Source organism: Tursiops truncatus, chromosome 16 (genome assembly GCF_011762595.2).
Source record: "Tursiops truncatus isolate mTurTru1 chromosome 16, mTurTru1.mat.Y, whole genome shotgun sequence".
Taxonomy (NCBI): Eukaryota; Metazoa; Chordata; class Mammalia; order Artiodactyla; family Delphinidae; genus Tursiops; species Tursiops truncatus.
Window position 1 is genome coordinate 77505814 of NC_047049.1, and position 21501 is coordinate 77527314.

The 21501-nt window shown below is 43.8% G+C and overlaps 1 protein-coding gene across 5 annotated transcripts in view; it reads right to left on the reverse strand.

The window, feature by feature from the left end:
- The window catches only part of TBCE (tubulin folding cofactor E), a 109711-nt gene that overhangs the window by 8454 nt on the left and 79756 nt on the right, over positions 1-21501 (reverse strand). For 4 of the 5 annotated variants that reach the window (XR_004522490.2, XM_033841829.2, XM_033841827.2 and 1 more), the window contains 5 exons: positions 12182-12367; positions 7498-7586; positions 2679-2778; positions 1430-1532; positions 5-81 (listed from right to left, as the gene is read on the reverse strand). Coding sequence is in view for 4 of the 5 variants with exons in the window: in XM_033841829.2 (XP_033697720.1) it covers positions 5-81; positions 1430-1532; positions 2679-2778; positions 7498-7586; positions 12182-12367 (555 nt within the window). In the remaining variant the exon portion in view is untranslated. Of the gene's footprint in view, positions 1-4; positions 82-1429; positions 1533-2678; positions 2779-7497; positions 7645-12181; positions 12368-21501 lie in introns of those variants that run through there. The other variant, XM_019941528.3, reaches the window with a different exon arrangement.

Genomic DNA, 21501 nt, shown 5'->3' on the forward strand with positions numbered 1-21501 from the left:
TTACCTTTCTGAAATGACGATACCGTTGGACTCAAGGTACAGTTTCTCAAGGACAGGACACCTGGAGGCGCAGTGGAGCACCTGGGGGGAAAGTCAAGGCAGGGTGAACACTGGTCATTCTCCCCACGTGCTTATCACTAGAACCTCCACACGGATGCAGTTTAGCTACTGTTGTAGAAATAAGTGCCTTGGGGACTTCCCTGGCAGTCCAGTGGTTAAGACTCCATGCTTACAGTGCCGGGGGCACAGGCTGGATCCCTACTGGGGGAAGTAAGATCCCGCATGCTGCGTGGGGCGGCCAAAACATAAAATGAAACAAGATAAAATTAAAAAGGAAAGAAAAATGCCTTTGGACATTTTGTTACAGACTCTATCTCAGGCCAGGAGTGCCAGTGGATGGCTGATAAAACTACGGTGTTAAAGGGCCGTACTTTAATGACACGGGAGCACACAGCTTCGAGCACCTGGAACCAACCAGGACAGGTATCAGCCCATCATTCAGGCATATCCTGACCTGTACAAAGTGGAACTGGAGATGGTGACCTAGCACGTTCTCATTATTGGATACAGTTTGGTGTGAAACACCTTTCCTTACTTCTCAATGCCAATCTGGGTTTATAAAGAATGTACTAATACGACACACTTTATCAACAACTATTTCTACACTGGACCTTTACTGCCATCTCCACCTCCAGAGTCTCTCCGTGCCCTTCCTTCCTGTTCTGGAGGGAGCAGCTCTCAAGGAAGGAGCCCTAGGAAGGAAGTCGGGCGGCTGTAGCCACGGACGGCCCAAGTGAAAGGCCCCTTATCTCTTGGGGAGGTGCCCAGGTGGCACTTCACAGATGAACAGCTTTGCTGGGATGTATTTATCTGCACTTGCTTTGAAAGTGGAGTGTTCTGGGTGTGTGAAGTCAGTTAACCTCTGACAGAACTGAGCAGTACCAGATCTAAGTTCCAAAGGCTGTAGGGCCCAGGACCCACGAGTCCACTTTCGAGCCCAGCTGTGTACATGAGCAGTGGCTTCTAGGAGCCGAACTGCAAACAAGAAGAGGGTGTGAGAACCTTTCTGAGGCTCGGCCTCGGCCCTAAGAACACTCGTGGGGAAACTCAGGCAGCTAAAAGCTCAATCCAGAGCTAACTCTTAAGGCTTTTCAAAGCTCAGCACGTACTGGGTGCAGACCACCAGGTGAGCCACTGCTCAGGAGACACCAGGACTAATCAGAGGCCCAAGAGAACAGGATGGATTCTGAGACACCACCTTCTACTAACTATGAGGATTCTGTAACTCCTTTCTGTAAGGCCGTTGAAAGAACCCTATTATCTGGATAATAGGATGATAAATGAAGCCACCGCTGAGCTTCAATCCCCCATTAAACCAAGAATTTAAAACTGTTTATTACTGGGTAACAAACCAAAGAAATACGTTTACCTCCGTCCATGTGATTCCTATCCGGTTAAGGACTAAAACCTTCAATGCAGAAAATGTTCCAGTTGGAGATGGTGAACCGGAGGGAAATTTTAGTTTGTTTTCACTGTGTAGAAGAAGAGACACGATGAGCTTATGGTGATAGAGGAGGCCCAACTGGGACAGTCACTGAAAGCAGTACTTTGGGATTTGATATGAGGAGTCTGGTTTGTTTCAACCTTAAAATGCGATTATACTGAACACAACGTGAGTCAAGACTATCTAATTTTTAATAGTTACAAGATACAACTTGGTATCTAACAGGCAGAGGTGTGTTTATGGGGTTAGAGCCGCGGTGGGGCTGCAGGTTTCCTGAAACACAAGGCTCAGGCACTGATCTGTGAGGTCAGCTTCTGGCCGCACAAGCTGTGGCTCTGGACGCTGTAAAATTCAGTCCCGCTCTCAAGAGTCTTACTGACGTGCTAGGCTGTGGGCTAGAATTCTGCTTCTAAACAGAGCCTGCTAACAGGATGGATGAAATAAATTACTGCCCTGAAGTTCTCTCTCAAGATCCTATCTCAGAAGGTACCCCATCTTGACAGTCACTGTGAATGAAGATACCATTAAAGCCCTTATTTCCAGAAAAGGTGACGCCATGGGTCGAAGTACACTCTGTGCTCTGTTTGCAAGGATAACTAATTTAGGCCTGTCCAACTGCTCCACTGAACCTGCCTGAGCCAGGAACAACTCACCTGTACGTGTAAAGTTGGCTCAGGTGTGAAAGGGGGTTCCTGGCCGAGCCCTGGGAAAGTTAGGTTCTGAGATTAAAACTAATCAGATACTCAAGAAGGCCTGGAAAATTGTGACATTAGTTAAATACAGAGCTCAGTGAAAATTCCTTATCAGAACTGAATTAAGCAGCACCCCGATGAAATGACTCATTCCTAAAGCAATTAAGTGCTGGAAGGTTAATCACATCTCCTTCTGCCCACTTAAATATCCGAGTCCCCAGATGGGCCATCTTCTACGGTCAGGCCTGTAAGAAGCACGAAGACCTTCCAGCTCAGTGCAGTAGCCACCCTGCCCCGCTGCCCGCGTCAAAAGTAAAACACGTTACCTATTAATGAATCACCTCAGGTGACCATTTGAAAAACTAGAATCATCAAAGAATATTAAGGAATAAGTTAAACTTAGATAAATAAATTCAACTAAGCCGTCCTCCCCAGCTCTTTCCCACAGAGATGCCGACAATTAGGCAACCGCGCGTTCATACCTGAGATTAAGGACTTCCAGGTGCTTGAGCTGATCAGCAATATCTACGACTTCATCCCATGATGACAACAGGTTTTTTGACAAATCTATGCTTCTAACATCTAAATGCACATGTTAAGAAACAGCAATATGGAAAGATTCATAAAAGACAGGATGGTAATTACCTCAATTCTGGAACATGGGATTGTTCCCTTTTCACTTTATACCTTCTATTCTGCTTGAAATTTTTTCATGAGCACATATTACTTTTACCCATTTTAATCATCCAGCTGTTCATCCAGAAACTAAAAAGTTCATTGTCACATGCTACAAACTTGCGACAGACACAGACAATCAAATGAGTGAGAAGCAAACGTTGTCAATGCTAAACCATTCTAGCATTATCCAACAAAAAGAGAAAAACCAACAGTGATGGTAACTGTGATCATCGAGCACCTCAGGTGCGCCCAGGGGCCTTGCCCTTGGCACTGAGGAGCCCCTGCAGCCTCACATCAAGCACACGCATCTCCTCCTGGAGGGCACCGCTGAGCTCTGTGCTGCAGGAATCCAAGTAAGGAGAGGCACCTCCGGGGCCAACCGGGTTAGCTTGGACACATGTTCAAAAGTGCTAAGAAAGGCCTGCAATTCTGAGGGTCTCCTGTGGGTTGGACGGAGTGAGTGTGACACCCACCATCCCTGGTACAGGAATCCAGAGGGGGTAAACCAGTAGAACAGAAAGAGAAAGGCACCTGATGCCAGGGGGGAGTGGTGGCAGTGCTATCAAGAGGCCAAACCCCTGGGCAAGAGACAGAAAGAAGCCTGGAGCAGGACTGGCCCAGCTCAAGGAGAATCTCACACGCTACTCTGATACGTGCAGAAGCTGTGCAGTTCATTCCTCTATTCTGCAAATGATGGCTGGGGGCCAGGTGTCTAGCAGTGAACACGCCGATCAGTAAGCACTGCAGCTCTGGCATGCCAGATACAGACACATATCAGAGTACCAGCGCCGGGCCTGCAGCAGAGGGGGTGTGTGAGCAATTTATACACGTTGCTCATGGAAGACCACCTTCTCTAAGGTGATGTGTGAGCAGAGAACTCAAGGAAATGAGGGAATGCCATCCCGGAGAAGAGCACCAGGGCAGAAGGGACAACATAGCAAAAGCCCAGAGGTCGGAACAGGTGTGGCCTACGGCCGGGACGGCAAGCTCCCGTGTGCCCGGGCAGAGGGGCTGGGGGTCTGGAAGGGAGGTCCCCGAGGCCTCGGGGGCCAGGCCCGATCACAAACGGCCTTGCGGGACTTTATTTAGTCTCTGCCTGAAAGGGGAGCTACTGGTGTGAGCGGAGCTAGGCCTTTAAAAGGTCACTCTGCTGCTGTGCTAAGGCACAGACTGCAGGGAAATGAAGACGGAGCAGAAAAAGGAGGCGCAGGTTCCTGAGCAGTCTGGGCTCAGGCCCGACTGGGCGCTAGAGGGGATGGGGATGTCAGGTTCGGTGTCCTAGCAGGAAAGCGGAGCTGCTGGGACTTGCCGCTGGATTCAGATGAGAGAGGTGAGAAAAAAGGAAGAGTTAAATTACCTGCAGGGTTTTTGGCCAGTGCCCCTGGAACTTCCCTTTACCGAGACAGGAAAGACTACAGATGAGCAAGTTTCAGGGGACTTAATGTCCCAACGTGTTCAATTCGAGATGACCATGAAACACCCAAACAGGTATCAGATACACAGCAGACAAACAAGTCTGAGTGGGGACAGGTCTGGGCTAGAGGCCGAAGTGCAGGAGCCCGGCATCCGCAGGCTGGACACGTCTCCTCAGGAACAAGTGTGAACAGAGAGGCCAAGGGTCAGGGGTCTGAGCCTGGGGCGCAGCAACCTCTGCAGGAGAGGCTGAGGAGGAGAGGCCAAAGCGGGAAAGAGAGCCAGGATCAAAGAACCACCACCGCCTGCATCCTGCGTGGTCCACTGGGTGCCGGAAGCGTTCTCCTTTACCATGGAAGGAAAAAAACGGAGGCGCAGAGCAGTCGGTAACCGTGCGCCTGGTGCAGACCAACAGGTGTGAATTTAAACCCAAATCAGCCTCAATCCAAAGCCCATTTCCTTAAAGCCCACTATGCCACAGGGCGTCTTTACGCATAAAACACGGAGAAAGTAGCTTTTAATAAAAATAGTGGCGTCAATCAACAGGGTTGGTTGAAGAAGAAAGCCTTTTAGGCAGGTACCAGTTAGGAAGCTCCACGAGGTGGCTGGAAGAGGGGAAAGAAGGCAGTGGAAATGCACAGAAGGGGATGAACCCCACCCGGCCGGCACAGGCACGCCAGACCCTGTGCCGGCTCCCGCTGGCTGAGAGTGAACTGAGGCCAGAGAGCTAAGCACCGTTCTGACGGTTTTAAATGCTTGTGTTTCCGGCGGTCCTGTAAGCATCCACACAACCTCCTCCAGTTTGCTGGTGGGTCGCAGGCCTAAGCTATTTACTCTATGGCTCTTTAGGGAACAGCTTGCCGCCTCCCGACCTAAGGAGACTCTAGAAAAACCCGGGGCGCAGCAGGGGCTCGGAAATAACGCCCAGAACCCTGGGGGCGGGATTCTTGCCCTAAAGATGAGACACAGAGCAGCACGACGCATCCAAGCTCTGGGTCTCACTGCCGACAGCGTGAAGCTCAGTGGCGGAAACGGCAAAGAAAAGCTGGGCTTTTTTTTCCTAGTAGAACAACTACCACCTAAAGGTGCCGAATCAAGCAGGAGAGTTGTAAGCACGTGCCTGCTGGACACCAGCTGGACAGAGCATCCTCGGCAGCCACCTGGCTGAAAGCTCCCTCGGAGGGTCTCAAAGCCGCCACAGGAGCACAGGGCTTGACCCCGACGTGGGCGTTCCCGCCGGTCCCGCAGCGCGGCCCCTCGTGCCGCCTGTGTCCCACAGCCGCTCCACCCTAGCCGGGCCCTCATGCGAAGGCTGAGCCGGCACGTCTCAGGGCTGGCGGTCCAACTCCAGCCGCCTGTCGTTTCCACCGCCTCTGCTAACTCTGGGCCATTAGGTTGGTGGGAAAGGGTTCGAGGCCAGTCATTCTCCACTCACTCATGCTTTCCATTGTGTAGCCAGAATTATACATATTTCTGCTAGTCTGTACGGATCACAGGCACCACCTGCATTCTGATATCAACTCCAGACAGGCCAGCAGTCGTGAATGTCGGCCCCACACGCGTGTGCACACACACACATGCGCGCACACACACGCGTGCGCGCGCAGTCCAGGGAGCTCCTGGTGCTCTTGTTCCTGTGGGCAGAGGATATTCCCCACGTTCAGAGCCAGCTGGTGAGGCATCTCTTCCCCAGCGGAGCTCGCCAACCTGACACACTCCCACTGCCTTCAGCCCCAGCTGAGCGAATGACCTCAGAGAGGAATCAGCCTAAAAACGGTGACTGGATTAAACACACCAGGCAATCCTTCAACTTCGCGCAAGAATTCAATCAGCAAGTGCAAGGCATTCATCACTGAGTCCGCAGATATCAGCGGTGACTTGGTTATCTCACCAAACCTCATTGCCTCACGTCTTAGGGGACGTTCTTCCCCAGCAGAGAGCGCGGCATAAACAAACGAGACGCTGATTCCCCAGCACACCGCTGACAACTCCAATCAACCAAACAATTCACATGCCCAAACCCCTCTGCGACCAGATCTTTCCTGTGTTGAAGATGAGCCTAGAACCGCCCGATTCCCAGTCTTCCAAAACCACTTAGGAGGAGGCCAGGCAGATTCCAGAATGTGCCGGGCACCTCTGTGGCACTCTGCTCCTTACAAGCTCCATTCCACACCCCGAAATGCCCTGACCCAGCTGCCTAACCTGCAGAGGGAACGACCTTTCCTGTCACCACAAAGCAGGTACCACCAGGGTGGTTAGAAACATTTTGCTGAAGAAAGTTACTCTCATCTGCCATCTCTTCAGTCAAGAAACCTGATTGTAAGCTGCTACCTTCTGCATAAACTATTATGTACAGACTAGGCAGACTTAAGGAATTGGGAGAAGACCTTTTAAAGTCAGAGAAAGTCTATTTCATTCGCTTAGAGAAAGTCTATTTCATTCGCCACTGGGTTTTTTTTTTAAAGCCAAAAAAATGCATTTATTTGGGGTTTGTTTAGACTGCAGCCCAGGAGACACAGATCCAAGCAGCACTTGAACTGTGTTCCACCAGACTACAAAATGGAGCAAGTTTACTGGGAATTCTTTTAAACTTACCTCCTGTATTTTTAGTTGTGGGAATAAGAGTAATACAGGGCAAAAGAACACACTCGTAAGAGAAGGTAGAGATGAGATGACAAACTTTGGAAAAGTCTGTTTTGAGGTATTATAACAAAACTGCATCCAGCTGCATGAACAGGAACCTTAATAAAGGAAAGAGTTTATCTTCTTCCCTCACAGGAAGGCAGCTGGGGCTGGCGCAGTGGCCCGGGTACCATCCAGGATGCCGGCCCCTCTCCATCCCTTCCCTCCCAGGTCACCCTGGATGGCATTCTTCCCACAGGTTGGCTGCTGAGCCCTGGGCGTTCTGTCTGCGCTCAAGGCAGGGGAGGACAGAGGGCAATGGACAGAAGCAGATCCAGCCACGTCTGTCCCCCTTGAAGGAGCCCCAACCAGAAACTCCCATGTTACATCTCCCTGGATGGGGCGAGTCACACTGCCTCACCTGAAAGCAAAGGGTCTAGGAAGGTAACAATTTACCTGGGTGGGGACAACCCCAGGTGAGACCGAGTCCCTGTTAGGAGAATGGACACTGGGTAGGCAACCAGGGTGTCTCACTCAAGTGTCAAAGCCAGTCAGACCCCAGTGACGACTTCTCATTGGGAAGGATACTAGGACAAGCTTTGGCAATTCCTCCTTTGTCTCCAGGACCATTTACTGTGCAGTTCCTCAAAGAAACTTCCTGCAACTTGCTCAGCTGACTGCATGAAAAACACATAGTTCACATGTATGCATAAACAGGTACGCTATCCATTGGCCCTTTAAAAAATTGAAAAGTATTTCAGACATATAAAAAGGCACCAGAAATAACAAATTCCAGGAGCCACCACCCAACTTAAGAAATAAAGCATTACTTTAAAAAAAAAAAAAAAAAAAAAGAAAAAGAAACAAAGCGTTACAAACATGACACACATAAGTGAAGTCCTCTGCGTCCCTTTCCATCACCCCCTCCCCTCCTCCTCTGTTCCACGTAGGGAACCAGGGCACTGCGTTCGACGCTGACTTAATCTTAAGCATTTCTTAATAGCTTTACTACATATTTCTATGTCCCTACACAATTACAGCATTTCTGTATATTATGAAATTTGCCATAAATGGTAGTGTACTGCGTATATCCTCCTGCAACTGACTTTTTCCCTCAATAGTACGTTATTCAGCAGTAAGATGTAGCTATGGGGACATGTGCTCCAGAGCACACACCTTCACACCTTGTAGTCTGTTACTATACGGAAAGACCACAGGTAATTTATTTCCTCCCCTGGGACAGGCAGATTAGTCCCAACAGTGCTGAAGGACACACCACTGTATAGTTTTTGTGCTCACGTGGGAAAGTCTCTCTAGGGATACAGCCTAGAGAGCGTGAGTGCGTGTCTTCAGCTTTTCTAGATACTCTCAGAAGCCACTTTTTCAGTGTAGAGAAGCTGTGTTGTTCTATTCATTAAAAGAGCCCATGTGTTACAGTGCCGGAGAGTTAAGAACACAGGGCCTGGAGCCAGACTGCCTGGGTTCCAGTCCCGAATCCACCGCTCCTCTGGTCTTGGGTGAGTTCACATCCGTGTGCCTCAGAATCCACATCTACACACCCACATCCACGGCAGCGTTACTCACAACCGTCATATGTAAGCAAACCAAGTGTCCACTGACCGACGAATAAAGTGTGGTCAATCCATACAATGGAATATTGTTCAGCCTTGAAAAGGACAGAAATTCTGACACATGCTGCAACATTTGTGAACCTGGAGGACACTATGCTGAGTGAAATAGGCCAGTCACAAAAGGACAAACCCTGCATGACTGCATTTATACGAGGCACCTAAGTGGGCATCAACTGCACAGAGACATAAGTAGAACGGTGGTTGCCAGGGGCTGGGTGGGGAGAGATGCGCAGCTGTTACTGAAGGGTTACAGGGTTTCAGTTTGGGAAGACGAAAAGGTTCTGAAGGTGGAAGGTGATGACGGCTGCACAACAGTGGGAATGTACCGAACGCTGCTGAACTATACGCTTGAAAATGGTTAAGATGGTAAATCACGCATTATGTATATTTTACAATTTTAAAATGCTACGATAATTTTTAAAAATTAATTTATTTTCGGCTGCGCTGGGTCTTCGTTGCTGCATGCGGTCTTTCTCTCGTTGTGAGAGGGGGCTACTCTTTGCGGTGTGCAGGCTTCTCACAGTGGTGGCTTCTCTTGTTGCGGAGCGTGGACTCTAGGCCCGTGGGCTCAGTAGTTGTGGCACGTGGGCTCAGTAATTGTGGTGCGTGGGCTTAGTTGCTCGGTGGCTTGTGGGATATTCCCAGACCAGGGCTCGAACCCGTGTCCCCTGCACTGGCAGGAGGATGCTTAACCACTGTGCCACCAGGGAAGTCCATGCTATGATAATTTAGTGAGTCAGTATTTGTGAAACTCTCAGAATATTGTGTGACATACAGTAAGTCACTTTATAAGCATTTATAAAAATAAACATAAAACTGAAAACCTTTGGGGGGAATACTAAGACCACCATGCAAGGCATCAGCTATTACAATCACCAGAAACTAGGGGGAAAAGACGGCAGCAATGTTCCAAGGCAGAGGCTCCCAAACTTCCTCAGTTCACAGGGCCCTTCACAGTGTTTCAGTAAATTTCCAAGGTGCCCCTAGGCCAAAAGAAACACCTCACAGTTCCATTTAGTAAGCAGTTAGGGCCAAACAACTTAATAATTATTTATGTCCTACCAAACTAGTGTCTGTCTAGTGGGCACTGCACAACTTCCCGAACCCTGGAATCAGACTGGACCCTCACCACCTCCTCTTCCCGTTCCATGATGATCTTCAGGAGATACTGGCTTTTCTTTCAGCACAAGAACGGCCAAAAACCCAGCTCTGCAGGGAAATGACACCATGGAAAGGAACAGTAGGACTATCATGAAACTGAACTAGCTCCAACTAGAAGTTTGCACCGTGTCCGACAGATGTCACTGTTTCCCTCTAAAATTCAAAATATCCTGTTGTGCCCCAGTGAGTTTCCTGCAGGCCCGGGAAACCTTGGTACAAAGCTTAGGGATTCAGGTCTGAATTCAGACACCACTCCAGAGCCACAGCCATCTCCAAGGAGAAACCACACGTAATGGTCTTTATTTGGTTTTGATTCCTTTATTACGTCTTTTCTCAGTGCTACAAACTCAAAGCTGGTCAGCTGGAATTAATCAGGAGACAATACAATGGCTGAAAGTAGAGGTTTCCATCCCCAGCAGCGATGCCTACCATTCACGGCAGGATCTCAACCGCTATTCCCAACAGCTCTAACAGCTTAGGTATTACTTTGGAAATGAGGAAACTAGGCTTAGAAGCCAGAATTAACTAACTCTAACTGCTGTCAGGGCTAGAAAGGGGCTTAGCTGACACCTGAACCCAGCCTGACTGGCTCCAACATTGGGTGCTTTCCAGGAAAGACACTGGCTAATTACTGAACACACCGATACTCAGGCAGTAGAGTCATTCACCAGAAAACTTCATGAGTTATGCAGCTGCTCATAAACAAGGGGAGGAAAAATCTGTTCGCATCTGTTGTTAATATTCACAGAGCCCATGGTGCTCTCTGATAGAGATTAACCAGTTGGGGGGGGGAAGTGCCTCTTTTGGGTAAATGATACTTAAATATTTGCATTTTAAATGGAAAAAAATAGGGACTTCTCTGGTGGTCCAGTGGGTAAGACTCCGCACTCCCAACGCAGGGGGCCAGGGTTTGATCCCTGGTCAGTGAACTAGATCCCACATGCATGCTGCAACTAAGAAGTCTGTGTGCCGCAACTGAAGGAGCCCGTATGCTGCAACTAAGACTCAAAGCAGCCAAAATAAATTAATTAAAAAATAAATAAGTGGAAAAAATAAAGCAAAGAACTCTAACCCTATGAAGCACATAGCTCTATAAATCAACAGCAAAAACCATTCACGTTAGTAATCTCTCAGTGGTGCATTAGTCATGATTCTCTTTTGTTCAATTTATATATTCTAAATCCTCAACAATGAATGTATATTGTTTGTAATTAACTGTCAAGTTATTGCTTTTTCAAAAATCTTGATTTATTTTGCGTTTTCTTTTTCTTTTCTTTTTTTTTAACGCTGGTCATCTGTGCTAAAAAGCAGAGATATCAAGAAATGAATTTACTGGGAGTTCCTTGATGGTCTAGTGGTTAGGACTTGGCACCTTCACTGCCATGGCCCGGATTCAATCCCTGGCTGGGAAACTGAGATCCTGCAGGCCGTGCAGTGTGGCCACAATTTCCAAACAAAATTAAAAATTTTTTTAAAAAGAAAGAAATGTATTTACTCTTCAACACTGTCCCCATGTGCACTTAAATTCTGTATCATGTTAAATCTTAATGACAATAACAACAACAAGAGCAACAAAAAGCGAAGAATTTTACTGTGAACAAAACGACAGTTCAATACTTCAGAGACAAAGTAAAAGATCGCAGGCCTATGCCAAGTAGCGGCAAATCTACTCTCCAAAGTGGCCACCAGGGGTCATTACTTGGACGCCTCATCCAGGTCAGGGTCAAACACCACGCACTGACCATCGCTGCTAAACCAGCGTAACCTGGGAGGTTCGTGTGCAGTTGTGTGCAGTTCTGTGTGAATATCAGCTTCCACGCTCTCTGGTTCACTTGGTGCCTCCGAATGAGCAGTGAGCCTGTCTACAGAGCATCACTGCGTTCAGAGAGTTGGAGAGGACAGAGAAAGTTCAAATGCAGCAGTTTCAAAATGCATTATGTAGTGCCCCTCAGACTGCAACACAGTCACTTGTGGGTACTTCTTAAAAGCAAGAGCCCATGCATGGTATTCTGATCTAGTAGGTCTGGGATGGGGCCCAGGATTCTGCAATGTTTCAAAAGGAGCCTAGGTGATGCGGGTGTGCATCCAGAGATGGGAACCACTGGGTTCTAGAAGGTGCCATCGTGCTACACGGCACAGGTAACAATGTAGACTTCTGTTTCCATTTTTGACTTATCATCCAGACATCAACCTTAGTTCCTTAACAGTCAGTCAATACAACAGAGTATGGTATAAATATTCATAATGGGCAAATCAGTGTTTCATTTCCAATCTAGGAAAGTCCTGTGTTAAAATAAGGACTTTAATTTCCCTGAATACTCAATCCTTGGATTCCTCTGATCTCAATTTACTGTTCTGCAGAAAAGATAAGACCACTTTGGAAGCAAAGTTCTGAGCACTGACATGCAGTCGGCTGACCTTAAATCCTGAACTTTGATGAAACTGTGAAAGTCGGCTCTACCATTATCAGTTCCACTTACCTTTGCTGTTTTACAACAGAGTCAAAACCAATGGTTTCCACAGGTTTATTTCCAATTGTAACAATTTGCTCTTTTCCCTCTTCCTCTGGTTCATCCTCTAAAGCATAGCGGTTCTTAATTGCAGTGAGAAAGTCTACTCCAAAATTTACTTTGTTTGGACGAATGAAGGAACCTCCCGTTGGGTGCCTGGGAAAGGAGAGAAACGGAACAGAGAAAATATCATCTATGGGGACCTTTAAATAAGATCACACACACAAAAATCCTTTATAAACTGTCACTCTGCCACAAACGTAAAATGCCTGCATTTACGAATATATTAGCAAATAAAAGCAATTAAACAATTTTTAAAAAGAAGGAAAAAGAAAGTATCATCTACCATAAGGCAATGTTCTGAAGGTTTCCAAAATTTTCTGTATGCTGAAAAAGTAGAATCAGCATAAAAGGGAGAGTAATATACTAAAAAAAAAAAGGGTAATTCATACAATTGATTATAAAGGGTTGTGTGCTGATGCAAGCATGTAAAATCCCAATAGATAAACAGACAGATCGAACAGATGATTCACAAAAGAGGAAAGAGAAGTATTAAATCCATGGGGGAAAAGTCTCACCTTGCTAATAATTAAGAAATGTAAATTGGGACTTCCCTGGTGGTCCAGTGGTAAAGAATCCACTTTCCAATGCAGGGGACATGGGTTCGATCCCTGGTCGGGGAACTACATGCTGCGGGGCAACTAAGCCCACACGCCACAACTACTGAGCTCTCACACCTCAACAAGAGAGCCTGCGTGCGGCAAACTACAGAGCCCACACACCCTGGAGCCTGTGCGCCACAGCTAGACAGAAGCCCGCGCACCACAACAAAGACCCAGCCAAAAAATTAAATAAATAAAATATTTTAAAAAAAGAAATGTGAATTCAAGCAATGAAACTATTGTCAACAAATCTAGCAAAAAATAAAGTCCTAACACTCAAAGACTGAAAGGTTGGGTTAGTTCTTGATTGTATAATCATACTCCTGGGAATTTGTCAGCAGGCAATAATTTAAAAATAAAAACAAAATCGCTTCTACAAAGATTCTATATAATAGCATTTTTTCGGTAACTGAGCAACTCTGGAAACCATAAAAATGCCAGCTGGACAGGAACTATTAAGTAAACCAGACAGATGCAGTCATTAAAATATTCTACCTATAATACTTAATAAAATTACTTACAGAATAATGCTGAGATTTCTAAAAATTGAACCAAATTGTACATGACACAACTACAGAGGAATCATATCTATGGCTAGACAAAGATCAAATAAGAACACAAAGAAATGAAAACATCTGTGGATAACAGGGTTATGTACAAAAATCTTTTAAATGATAACTTGAACTAAATGAAAGTTCAAATATGGGACTAAAATAGAGTATGTGGAAAGAACTGTATAGAAATATAGGATATTTTATCACAATTTATATTCAGGTTTTATAACAATTTTTAGTAATAATCTCTAGACGAATTTAAAAAAATATTAATCATATTGCTGTATGTAATGACTGCTGTCAAGGCTTTCCAAGAGATTCAAAACAGATCTTTAGACACATTAAATTTCAGCATTCAGCACTGCATCCTGGCAATGATACCTTACTTTCAGGGAAATCTAAGTATGCCTATAAAACAGTTGTAGAGCAGAAAAAAGAAGAACTACAATCCTGCAGCCTGTGGAACAAAAACCGCATTCACAGAGAGACAGACAAGATGAAAAGGCAGAGGGCTATGTACCAGATGAAGGAAAAATAAAACACCAGACAAACAACTAAATGAAGTGGAGATAGGAAACCTTCCAGAAAAAGAATTCAGAAAAATGATAGTGAAGATGATCCAGGACCTCAGAAACAGAAGGGAGGCGAAGATCGAGAAGATGCAAGAAATGTTTAACAAAGACCTAGAAGAATTAAAGAACAAACAAACAGAGATGAACAATACAATAACTGAAATGAAGACTACACTAGAAGGAATCAATGGCAGAAAAACTGAGGCAGAAGAACAGATAAGTGACCTGGAAGATAGAATGGTGGAATTCACTGCTGTGGAAGAGACTAAAGAAAAAAGAATGAAAAGAAATGAAGACAGCCTAAGAGACCTCTGGGACAACATTAAATGCAACAACATTCGAATTATAGGGGTCCCAGAAGGAGAAGAGAGAGAGAAAGGACCTGAGAAAATATGTGAAGAGATTATAGTCGAAAACTTCCCTAACATGGGAAAGGAAATAGCCACCCAAGTCCAGGAAGTGCAGAGAGTCCCATACAGGATAAACCCAAGGAGAAACACGCCGAGACACATAGTAATCAAATTGGCAAAAATTAAAGACAAAGAAAAATTACTGAAAGCAGCAAGGGAAAAACGACAAATAACATACAAGGAACTCCCATAAGGTTAACAGCTGATTTCGCAGCAGAAACTCTACAAGCCAGAAGGGAGTGGCATGATATACTTAAAGTGATGAAAGGGAAGAACCTACAACCAAGATTACTCTACCCAGCAAGGATCTCATTCAGATTCGATGCAGAAATCAGAAGCTTTACAGATAAGGAAAAGCGAAGAGAATTCAGCACCACCAAACCAGCTCTACAACAAATGCTAAAGGAACTTCTCTAAGTGGGAAACACAAGACAAGAAAAGGACCTACAAAAACAAACCCAAAACAATCAAGAAAAAGATTATGGGAACATACATATTGATAACTACCTTAAACGTGAATGGATTAAATGCTCCACCCAAAAGACACAGGCTTGCTGAATGGATACAAAAAAAAGACCCATATATATGCTGTCTACAAGAGACCCACTTCAGACCTAGGGACACATACAGACTGAAAGTGATGCGATGGAAAAAGATATTCCATGCAAATGGAAATCAAAAGAAAGCTGGAGTAGTAATACTCGTATCAGATAAAATATACTTTAAAATAAAGAATGTTACAAGAGACAAGGAAGGACACTACATAACGATCAAGGGATCAATCCAAAATGCAGATATAACAATTATAAATATATATGCACCCAACATAGCAGCACCTCAATACATAAGGCAACTGCTCACAGCTCTAAAAGAGGAAATCGACAGTAACACAATGATAGTGGGAGACTTTAACACATCACTCACACCAATGGACAGATCATCCAAAATGAAAATAAAGAAGGAAACAGAAGCTTTAAATGACACAATAGACCAGATAGATTTAATTGATATTTATAGGACATTCCATCCAAAAACAGCAGATTACGCTTTCTTCTCAAGTGCGCATGGAACATTCTCCAGGATAGATCACATCTTGGGTCACAAATCAAGCCTCAGTAAATTTGAGAAAATTGAAATCATATCAAGCATCTTTTCGGACCACAACACTATGAGATTAGAAATGAATTACAGGGAAAAAACCATAAAAAACACAAACACATGGAGGCTAAACAATACGCTACTAAATAACCAAGAGATCACAGAAGAAATCAAAGATGAAATCAAAACATACCTAGAGACAAATGACAATGAAAACACGATGATCCAAAACCTATGGGATTGGGCTTCCCTGGTGGTGCAGTGGTTGACAGTCCGCCTGCCGATTTAGGGGGCGTGGGTTCGTACCCCGGTCCAGGAGGATGCCACATGCTGCGGAGCGGCTGGGCCCGTAAGCCATGGCTGCTGGGCCTGCATGTCTGGAGCCTGTGCTCCGCAGCGGGAGAGGCCGCAGCGGTGAGAGGCCCGCGTACCGCAAAAAAAAAAAAAAAAAAAAAAAAAAAAACCTATGGGATGCAGCAAAAGCAGTTCTAAGAGGGAAGTTTATAGGTATACAAGCCTACCTCAAGAAACAAGAAAAATCTCAAACAATCTAACCTTACACCTAAAAGAACTAGAGAAAGAAGAACAAACAAAACCAAAGTTAGCAGAAGGAAAGATATCATAAAGATCAGAGCAGAAATAAATGAAATAGAAACTATGAAAACAATAGCAAAGATCAATAAAACTAAAAGCTGGTTCCTTGAGAAGATAAACAAAATTGATAAACCATTAGCCAGACTCATCAAGAAAAAGAGGGAGAGGACTCAAACCAATAAAATTAGAAATGAAAAAGGAGAAGTTACAACAGACACCGCAGACATACAAAGCATCCTAAGAGACTACTACAAGCAGCTCTATGACATAAAATGGACAAACTGGAAGAAATGGACAAATTCTTAGAAAGGTATAACCTTCCAAGCCTGAACCAGGAATAAACAGAAAATATGAACAGACAAATCACAAGTAATGAAATTGAAACTGTGATTTAAAATCTTGCAACAAACGAAAGGCCAGGACCAGATGGCTTCACAGGTGAATTCTATCAAACATTCAGAGAAGAGCTAATACCCATCCTTCTCAAACTCTTCCAAAAAATTGCAGAGGAAGGAACACTCCCAACTCATTCTATGAGGCTACCATCACCCTGATACCAAAACCAGACAAAAACCAGACAAAGATACTACAAAAAAAGAAAATTACAGACCAATATCACTGATGAATATAGATGCAAAAATCCTCAACAAAATATTAGCAAACAGAATCCAACAACATATTAAAAGGATCATACACCACGATCAAGTGGGATTTATCCCAGGGATGCAAGGATTCTTCAATATACGTAAATCAATCATTGTGATACACCATATTAACAAACTGAAGAAAAACCATATGATCATCTCAATAGATGCAGAAAAAGCTTTTGACAAAATTCAACACCCATTTATGATAAAAACTCTCTAGAAGGTGGACAAAGAGGGAACCTACCTCAACATAATAAAGGCCATATATGACAAACCCACAGCAAACATCATTCTCAATGGTGAAAAACTGGAAGCATTTCCTCTAAGATCAGGAACAAGACAAGGATGTCCACTCTCACCACTATTATTCAACATAGTTTTGGAAGTCCTAGCCACAGCAATCAGAGAAGAAAAAGAAATAAAAGGAATCCAAATCGGAAAAGAAGTAAAGCTGTCACTGTTTGCAGATGACATGATACTATACATAGAGAATCCTAAAAATGCCTTCAGAAAACTACTGGAGCTAATCAATGAGTCTGGTAAAGGTGCAGAATACAAAATTAATACACAGAAATCTCTGGCATTCCTATACACTAATGATGCAAAATCTGAAAGAGAAATTAAGGAAACACTCCCATTTACCATTGCAACAGAAGGAATAAAATACCTAGGAATAAACCTACCTAGGGAGACAAAAGACCTGTATGCAGAAAACTATAAGACACTGATGAAAGAAATTAAAGATGATACAAACAGATGGAGAGATATACCATGTTCTTGGATTGGAAGAATCAACATTGTGAAAATGACTACTACCCAAAGCAATCTACAGATTCAATGCAAGCCCTATCAAATTACCAATGGCATTTTTTACAGAACTAGAACAAATCATCTTAAAATTTGTATGGAGACACCAAAGACCCCGAATAGCCAAAGCAGTCTTGAGGGAAAAAAACGGAGGTGGAGGAATCGAACTCCCTGAGTTCAGACTATATTACAAACCTACAGTAATCAAGACAATATGATACTGGCACAAAAACAGAAACATAGATCAGTGGAACAAGATAGAAAGCCCAGAGATAAACCCACACACCTATGGTCAAGTAATCTATGACAAAGGAGGCAAGGATATACAATGGAGAAGACAGTCTCTTCAATAAGTGGTGCTGGGAATACTGGACAGCTACATATAAAAGCATGAAATTAGAACACTCCCTAACACCATACACAAAAATAAACTTAAAATGGATTCGATACCTAAATGTAAGACTGGACACTATAAAACTCTTAGAGGAAAACATAGGAAGAACACTCTTTGACATAAATCACAGCAAGATCTTTTTTGATCCACCTCCTAGAGTAATGGAAATAAAAACAAAAATAAACAAATGGGACCTAATGAAACTTCAAAGCTTTTGCACAGCAAAGGAAACCATAAACAAGATGAAAAGACAACTCAGAATAGAAAATATTTGCAAACAAATCAACAGACAAAGGATTAATCTCCAAAATATATAAACAGCTCATGCAGCTCAATATTAAAGAAACAAACAACCCAATCCAAAAATGGGCAAAAGACCTAAATAGATATTTCTCCAAAGAAGGCATACAGATGGCCAAGAAGCACATGAAAAGCTGCTCAACATCACTAATTATTAGAGAAATGCAAATCAAAACTACAATGAGGTATCACCTCACACCAGTTAGAATGGGCATCATCAGAAAATCTACAAACAACAAATGCTGGTGTGCAGAAAAGGGAGCCCTCTTGCACTGTTGGTGGGAATGTAAATTGATACAACCACTATGGAGAACAGTATGGAGGTTCCTTAAAAAACTAAAAATAGAATTACCATATGATCCAGCAATCTCACTGCTGGGCATATACCCAGAGAAAACCATAATTCAAAAAGACACATGCACCCCAATGTTCACTGCAGCGCTACTTACAATAGCCAGGTCATGGAAGTGACCTAAATGCCCAACGACAGACGAATGGATAAAGAAGTTGTGGTACATATATACAATGGAATATTACTCAGCCATAAAAAAGAACGAAATTGAGTCATTTGTTGAGACGTGGGTGGATCTAGAGACTGTCATACAGAGTGAAGTCAGAAAGAGAAGAACAAATATCGTATATTAACACATGTATGTGGAACCTAGAAAAATGGTACAGATGAACCAGTTTGCAGGGCAGAAGTTGAGACAGAGATGTAGAGGACAAATGTATGGACACCAAGGGGGGAAAGCCGTGTGGGGCTGGGGATGGTGGTGCGCTGAATTGGGCGATTGGGATTGACATGTACACATGATGTGTATAAAATAGATGACTAATAAGAACCTGCTGTATAAAAAAATAAATACAATAAAATTTAAAAACCCCACAAAAAAAAACAAAAAAAAAAGCTGTAAATGTTAATATCATCATTTGATCATGTCAGAGAATAAATGATGAAATACATGAATTGCCAAAAATGTATGATAAACAGTATTTTGGCTTACGCCCTTTAACTCTTTTAAACAAATGAAACTTTCGGAGAAGTCACCATAATTAAAGAGAATGAAAATAATACTGATGATAAATTTTGTCAATATAAACATATATACATTTTCTTCTGGGAGGTGGGTCAACAGAAATTACCAGATTGTAAAAGGAACTCGGAATCTCGGAAAGTCAGAAGTGATGTCAGGGCAAAAAGAAGGGGCCCGGAGGTCGTGAGAACCCCCCGAGAGGGTGGTGTCCTGGAAAGCAGTGGAGACAGTGGACAACCGTGTCCAGGGCTGTGAATGCCCGGAAGGCGACAGCTGAGTTTGGCCAATGAATCTAGCAACCGGAAAGTGACCCTGCTAGAAGCAGCTGGGGTGGGGCCGTGGGACAAGCTCCAGAGAGTGAGAGGAGAGTGGGATCAGACTCCTCTCGTCCACAGGAGATCCAATGGAAAGGGGAGAGGAGGGATGGAAAGGGCAGATGTTTTAAGATGGGAGAAAGTACCAAACTTACATGAGACAAAAATAACCCAAGGGAGAGGGGGAAGTTGTCGATGCAGGAAATTAAATTCTCTGTTGCAGCAGAATCAGGTCCTGAGTCTGCCTGCTGTGATATCAGAGGATCACTGACTACCAGAAGCTGCCTAGAAAATATTTCGTTTTCTTTTCACACAGAAAAGGCTCCTAGTGTGAAAAACACAGTTCTGTTTTAACAAACACATTTCTATCACTCAGCTAAAGAGATTAAATGTAGCTAGCTTCATTTATATATATATATATATATATATATATATATATATTTTTTTTTAAGTTTTAATTTTCACTGCATTGGGTCTTTGTTGCTGCGCATGGGCTTTCTCTAGTTGTGGCGAGCGGGGGCTACTCTTCATTGCGGTGCACGGGCTTCTCATTGCGGTGGCTTCTCTTGTTGCGGAGCACGGGCTCTAGGCACATGGGCTTCAGTAGTTGCGGCACACGGGCTCAGTAGTTGCAGTGTGCGGGCTTAGTTGCTCCGCGGTTATGTGGGATCGTCCCCGACCAGGGCTCGAACCCGAGTCCCCTGCACTGGCAGGAGGATTCTTAACCACTGTGCCACCAAGGAATTCCCTAGCCTCTTTTTTCTTTTTTTTTAAGAGTTCAAACGGATCTACCTAAGAGATTACCTAGTCTAGGACTTCTCAAACTCAACCTGAAAAGCAGTCAGTCACCTGGAAAGCTTACTGGAACCCACCCCAGGTTGTGCACGCAGTGGGACTGGGCTGGGGCCCAGGTTCTGCTGTTTAAAACAATGTGCCAGGGGATTCTGATGCAGGGGGGCCTCATGTCCCACTTTAAGAAACTCTGATCTAATCCAATCCCATTTCACTTGGGGATATTGGGGTCACAATCACAGAGGTAGCACAGCCAAGACTCGGATTCCTGACTACCAACCAGTGCACTATCCTTTCCTGCATTTCTGTCTTTATTCTCCTCACTACCACAAATTTTAGTAGTTATTAGATCCATCAGTAGATATTATTATTTAATGTTATTTAGTAAAGAAATATAGATCTAAAAAAGAGAAATATATATCTAACTAGATCATAATTTTAAAATATTTTTGATTACTTCAATGTGACTAAATTTCCTCTGTAATGCAATGTATTTTTTCCCCCTGCTTTTGAAAAGATTATGTTATGCCTCCAAAAGGACACACAACATAAAAAAAGTCCTGGTCTAGTGTGTATTCCACATAAGAAGTAGAATCTGAGTTGGACCTTGAAACCTGAGTAGGAGCTTGATGAAAAAGTGGTGGTACTTGTCCTACAATAAGCATCAAACAGGATCCTACATGAAAATCCCTCTGAGAATAGAGAAAGCACAGCAAAAGCAATACTACTGAAAATAAGACATTTCTAGAACCATAACATTTTAACTAAAATATGTTTTAAACAAAGGTGCTTCAACCACAATGTTCGCCGCAGCACTACATTACAACAGCTAAGACATGGAATCAACCTAAATGTCCATCAACAGATGAATGGATAAAGAAGATGTGGTGTGTATGTGTGTGTGTGTGTACACACACACACACACACAGACTGAAATATTACTCAGCTGTAAAAAAGAATGAAAATAATGCCATTTGCAGCAACATGGATGGACTTAGAGATTATCACACTAAGTGAAGTAAGCCAGACAGAGACAAATATATGATATCACTTATACATAGAATCTAAAAAAAATGATACAATGAACTTATTTACAAAACAGAAATAGACCC